Source organism: Oryza glaberrima, chromosome 6 (genome assembly GCF_000147395.1).
Source record: "Oryza glaberrima chromosome 6, OglaRS2, whole genome shotgun sequence".
Taxonomy (NCBI): Eukaryota; Viridiplantae; Streptophyta; class Magnoliopsida; order Poales; family Poaceae; genus Oryza; species Oryza glaberrima.
This window is the reverse complement of record NC_068331.1, coordinates 12,408,409-12,414,913: the sequence shown is the minus strand read 5'-3', so window position 1 is coordinate 12,414,913 and position 6,505 is coordinate 12,408,409. Positions and strand designations below refer to the sequence as shown.

Genomic DNA, 6,505 nt, shown 5'->3' with positions numbered 1-6,505 from the left:
CCCCTCACGGGCGCGCGCGTGGGGCGGGAAGGCGGGGGCATGAGCGGCGACGTGGGTGCGGGCGCGGGAGGAGCGGGAAAGGCGGCAACGGTGGCTGCCGCCGGCTAGAGGAGGAAGACGGAGCTGACAGGTGGGCCACCTGTCGGTGACCCGGAGAGAGAAGGGAGGGGGCGGGTCGGCCCAGCCGAGAGGGCTGCGCGGGAGCAAAGTGGGCCGACGGCCCAAGAAGAGGGAAAAAGGAGGAAATGAAAAAGAAGAAAAAAGGAAATTGATTTCCTGGGATTTATATATTGCGGTTAATCGATTTTCTTTGGTTAAAATTATTTATAGGGCTCTGAAAATTCCACTAAAAATCCTGTAATGCATTAGAGCATGGGGAACTCAAGAAAATTCCACCACACCGATTCCAATTATGAATTGCATTTATTAAATAGAGATTAGCTCTAGGTTAATTTAATTTAAACAATTTCTTCAGGCGATTTATTAAACAAGTTTTAAAGTAAGAGAGGGGAAACTTCAGGGCATGACAACCATACAATATCTAGTGCATATAACATCACCAAGCCTTCTGGGCACTCTAGCTATACCTTCTATACTTAGATTTGTGGCTGCCGATAATACTGTATACCTAGTTTTATATGGAAAGGTGTACTCAAATATGGCATAGTGCATATAATTAAAGATGCAAACTCCATTCCCTGTAAGTAAAGTTGTTGGACTCCGACCCGGATACTACAAGGATTTATCTTCCCGTATCCCACATAGACTCACTAATTTCTACTTGGAGAACATGTTGCCTAACTGTATAAATACAACATCCCGCAAGAGGGGAGGGCATCAGATATTAAGCGATAGCCACGAGGCACATCGAAGATCAACCATGAGCAAGCCTACAGTTAACCTTCGACTCCAAGTCGACAAGTCGTCCTATTAGTTCTCGACGAATACTAGTTGAAGGCTAATGTAATCGACCAAAGTATATGATATCGTCACTTTTGTAGTGGGTTCAGGCTGAGTGAGCTCAGTAAGAAGACCTTAATTTCAGTTAGCACTGAAGATAGGGGAAATAAAACCTAAACAAAATCTCCTAACTGAAGAAGATGCATGGAACATGCATGCAAAAGACAAGGACTTTTGTACTGAGAACCTGAGATATTTTTTTTGCATCTCAATTACCACCAGAAACGTGAGGATTTCTGGACGGCGATGGTCACCTCACGGCTCTGTTCATGGCTGGCTGATGTAGTGTATTATGTATAGATAGTTTAGCGTAGTGTGACAGGCACGTCCCACTCTGCAAATCTTGAATTTAGTTGCGCCGGTTACGCAATGTTTGCGTGATGTTATGTGCCATTGAAATTTTTCTTTTTCTTTTCCTTTTCTTGTAGGGAAAATAACTGGCCGTCCATATATATAAAAGTGAGCCATGTGAAAGAACGGCCCAGAGTAGACAACTCGCTATCAAGAAGCTAACGCAACGACGGAAAATTCCAAACGGAAAGCTCAGCCAAAATACATGTCTGTTTGTTCTTTTCCCAGGACTTCTAGCTAAATTGCTGGATTGTTGTCTCTGGAAAAAAAAAAAGAGCTATCGCCGTAGGGTCGAGGATTATCTATTTTATCAGTTATAAATTAAAATATTTGGGAGATAAACAGAACAGGTAGCTTGGAACAAGTGGTCCCAACAATGCTGAAGAAAGTTTCTCTTAAACATATTTTTCTGAGGGGAGAGAATATATAGAGGTATACTTCGTCTTATAAAAACCTACTCTTGTACTGATATAACACTGTTGGTTGATTTTATCGACTTGTGTCGATAAGGGTTAGGAGGGGATCTAAACCACCGGTTTCCTTATCCTAACAAGAAACAAACTAAAAGATAAATTCGTTTTTTTGTGTGATCGGTACAGAAAACGAATTCTAAACTATTTGAGATAACCCCCGAGCCCCACCAGTGTCGCCTATATAAAGAAAGAGAAGGAAGGAGGCAGATGACGACCGAACTCTCTCTCTCTAATCTCAAACCCTAAATTAATCGCCCGATCGATCTAGACACTGGAAGGGGTTCATGAGGCATCTCTAGAAGAAGAAAGAAGAACAGCAATGGCTTCAAACACAGGTCAGTACATCAATTATTTTTCCGCATAAGTAAGAGGTGATTGTTTGTAGACTAAAGCCTAAGATCCTGTAATTAGAACTCCAATATTGTGGTATCAGAGCTGATCTTTAGTCCACTCAATCCCTAATAATCACATCATCCCTGTGATTAGAAGCCATCCTTAAAAAGTTCAAGATTGATTCGGCATGAACAATTTTGAATTAGATTAGATTAATTTCTTTAAGTCTTGGTTGCATATTAAGCCATGTTATACTGATTGGTCTCGACCAACAGTAGAAGAAGCAAAGTTATTGAAGAATTTAATTTCGTTGCTTAGCAGTAGAATTAAGAGAAGAATGAGGATTGGGATAAACGAGATTGAAATTCCCAAATTCTCACACTAAGAATTCCCAGACCGAAGCTATGGTTTCGGCCAGATATTAGAGGGGAGGATCGGTCAAGTCAGAACGAAAATCCCCAATTAACTATTTTAATCTACTCGGCCTATTGCAAGGTTAATTAATCTACTGTTCTTGCATGATTAAGTTTTTCATCATGAATAAGCTTCGGCTAGCAGTGGATTAAGAAGAAAATTGGGAAGACGGGATAAACTAGATTGAAACTCCCAAATTTTTCCCCAACTATTTAGCTCAGAAAAGAGGAGTTTGGGATAAACAAGATTGAAATTCCCAAAATCCACACCTCAGAAATCCTAATTCGAAGAAATCCCCAAAATTCGAAGAACCCTAATTTCGGTTCTAAGAACCCTAAGTCACAAAGTCCGAATTAAATCCAAGAAGAAAATTAGGCTCGGGTTCGGTGACTTGCCGGATTTTGAAGCCCCCTAAACCGGAAGCAGCGTCGCCGCCACTTCACATCCTTGCGGCCGCGTCGGTCTTCCCGTACGCGCGCCGTCTTGGAGTGTACCTCCACCGTCCCTCGCCGGGGACGGGAAGCGCCAGCTTGGCGGCTGCCTTCGGGCCCCCCCCCCCCCCCGTGCGCCGACGAGCTCTGGCCGCGTCGACGTTCGCCGTCGCCTGCGTACCGCCTCGCCGGACCGCCGACGCCGTGGCACACGGCCTGGCGCCGCCCTCGAGCGCGCCCCCCAGCCGGCCGAGATGGAGACGCTGCGGTGCTCGCCGCCGCACGCGCGTACCGCCTCGCCGGACCGCCGTCGCCATCGCCGCTGCTCGCTCACTCGCCCGGGTGAGAGAGTCGTCGAAGAGAGGGAAGAGATTAGGGTTAGGGTTTCAAAACCCTTTCCCCCCACGCCGCCTAGCTGTTTGATCGGCGCGGGACCAATCCAAACCGTCTATCAGATCGGATGGCTGAGATCGGCCCTGCGTCGGGCCGTCGCCATCATGGGCCGCGCCGATCTGGGCCACGTACGCCTAAGCGCCGCGCGCGCACATAAAAATGGACCGGCCTTTCAATAAGAGTGGGCCTTTTATTTTAATTTATTATTGAGCCTGTGAACTTAATTTTCTCAGAATTTATTTAGCCCGTTTTTTATGGGCCGGCTTAGGAAGTGATGGGCCGCATTATTATATTTAAGCCCACCATTTAATGTTTTATTTATTTCCAGAAATTCATTTATGAGCTTTCTTAGCTATTTTAAAATTTCTGGAAAATTATGGTCAATTATTTGATCACTTAGAAAATTATTTCTAGCTAAATGGAACCAACGGGAAATTTGGCTAGAAAGAAATTAATGATATGATATTATATTTGACCAACGTTAATATAATTTCATGTCAATATTTATTAAGATTATTATTTCCTTAAGCCACTTAATTTATTTCTAGTTGAATGGAAATTTAACTAGAAAGTATTTATGATTTCATGTCAACATCATTATGATGGTCATTTCCTTAGTATATTAATTATTTATAGTCGAATGGAACCAACGAGAAATTCGACTAGAAAGCATTAAGATGTGAAGTTATATTCAACCCACTTTATTATAATTGCGTGTCAATTATAGTTTTTTATTCCTTAGTTATTTTCTACCAAACGGTGATATAATTGAGGAATTAATTTTAAGATTATTCATAATTATTTATGACCAATGGTGCTTTGACTATGAAATTCTAAGTTTATTTTGCATATGAAGCCAATGTAAATTAACTTTATGCAATTGGCAATGCTTATTATTTAAGATCAGTTGCAATACTAGGTAATTTAATTCTAGATTAATGGAACCAACAGGAAGTTTGTCTAGAAAGAAAGATGATTTCATTAAGATTATTATTTCCTTAATTATTTCTGCCCAACGGTGATGTAATTAAGGAAACATCTAAGTATCGTCAATCATTATTTTCATTTTCTTTGTCATTTTGGCCTTTACGGTGATATGACTTAGAATTTTACTTATGCCATTAGTGCATTAATTCCTCTGTCACTCGTGCCTTACGGTGATATGATCAATGATCTCTAATTTTTTACTAAGCTTAATTCCTTTACCATTTCTGCCCAACGGTGATATGGCTAAAGATTTTAATTTCATGTCATTTACTAATGGCATTATGCCCTATATCATATTTACCTACTTTTGGTAATTTGATTTAGGATATTGATTTTCAGTAATTCATTATTCTCTGCCATTTCATAATCCTTTCTACCCTATGGTGTTTGATTATGAAAATTAAGATTCATTTGTATGTGATTAATTAAGCCAATGGAAATTAATTGCATGCATTACTAATGTTTAATTAATAATTAATTTTTCAGCATTAGGACAGCTTAAGGCTATTCAGCTTCTTGATGGATCAAATTACGTTGAATGGAGAAATAATGTGCCTATTAGCTTAGCCATGTTGGATTATGACTTAGCCATAAGAGAGGATCCTCCCGAGGAACCTCAACCGGCTGAAGAACTCAATATAATTGGGGAAGAATATGATAATCTCATATGGGCCTACAATAAGAAGTTAGTCAACTGGGAGAAGTCCAACAGAATGTGCTTAATTTATGTCAAGGGTGCCATCTCTCCAGAAGTTATTGGAGGAATCATTGACTCTAATGACATTAAGACGTATCTGGCAAACATTGAAGAAAGTTTTGAATTTGCACCTGAGACTTATGCCAATATGCTTGTAAATGAGATGATCACTAGTCATTACGATGGCAAAAGTGGTATAAGGAAGCACATCCTTGAGATGACTCATATGGCAAATCAACTCAGATCCATGGATATGAAAATATCTGATGGATTTTTAGTGCACATCATCATGAGATCTCTTGGTCCTAACTATGATCCATTCAAAATAAAATATAACACTCAGAAAGAGGAGTGGACCATACAAGAATTGATCTTACACTCCGTGGAAGAGGAAGAGCGCCAGAAAGCTGAAAAGCAGAAGATTAAAGACTGGCTCAACCTCACTAATGCCTTTGATAAAGGCAAAAAAGGTCTATCAAGGGGAATCCTCTAATAAGAATAGCGAGCCAGAGGGTGAGCAGAAGCAAGAAGGGATCAAGGCCTCCACTTCAGCTGTTCCTTTAAGTACAAGTCCCTACTGCCACTTCTGTGCGTCATATGGACATTGGCAGAGAAATTGCACACGCTTCACAGCGTGGTTAGTCAAGAAAGGTATAAATGAAATTAAATAAATCCCTTGTGATGAATTTTCCCTTAATACTTAGTGAGTTTGACTCAATGCCGCTGTGCATGTTTCTAACTCATTACAGGAAACTCGCACCGTCCAAACGGTAGCAAAGAGGGGAGTGAACACTTAGAGTAACTAATGGAGTGAAGATGAAAGTGAAGGGTTGTTGGAGACCTCACACTTAGTTTCTCCAGCAGTTGCAATAATGTCTCATTTGTTCACTCTATTAAGAGAAACTTTACTAGTTTAATTATTTAAAGTCATGTGAGAAACGGGTCATGTCCGTTATTTTTCCAAATAGAACATGATATATTAAGTGTGATAATAAAGTGATTGGTCTTGTCCTTGTGCACGACAACCATATTTGTTCTTTTGGATGATCATGTGACTATTATAATAATTGCCTGTAATGACAAAAGATGAGACGTCATTGAAATTGTGACATTGTAATTGATGTCACATTTCTAGGGGAGGTTAGAACGTCTCATAAGTTGGAGATATTCTTTCCCTTGGATTGATTTTAGTGATGTTATTTAAGCTTTAAGGGAAGATTCACTAAGTTAAGATTTTAGCCAATAAATTACTTTTGGCTATGTTTACCCATAAGGCTATGTTTACTCATAAGCAACCTCCGATTTCCTTAAAGAAATTTAAGATACTGATGCTGAAATCAAATGAAGTTATGAGATCGGATTATGGTGGTAAACACTAAATAAAGCTTGTTCACCCGATGAATACATTAAAATAAGCGTTTATCCAAATGGTTTTCGAACCATAAATTGAGATTGATGAACAAAAT

At 40.2% G+C, this 6,505-nt stretch overlaps 1 protein-coding gene across 1 annotated transcript; it reads left to right on the top strand.

Moving 5' to 3' along the window:
* Window positions 1–1,998: 1,998 nt before the first annotated feature.
* LOC127775868 (uncharacterized) lies at window positions 1,999–6,055 on the top strand. The gene is made up of 3 exons (XM_052302179.1): window positions 1,999–2,119; window positions 4,829–5,690; window positions 5,789–6,055. The coding sequence occupies exons 1-2, from the start codon at window positions 2,104–2,106 to the stop codon at window positions 5,530–5,532; spliced, it is 720 nt and encodes a 239-aa protein (XP_052158139.1). The 5' UTR covers window positions 1,999–2,103; the 3' UTR covers window positions 5,533–5,690; window positions 5,789–6,055.
* The last annotated feature ends 450 nt before the right edge of the window (window positions 6,056–6,505 follow it).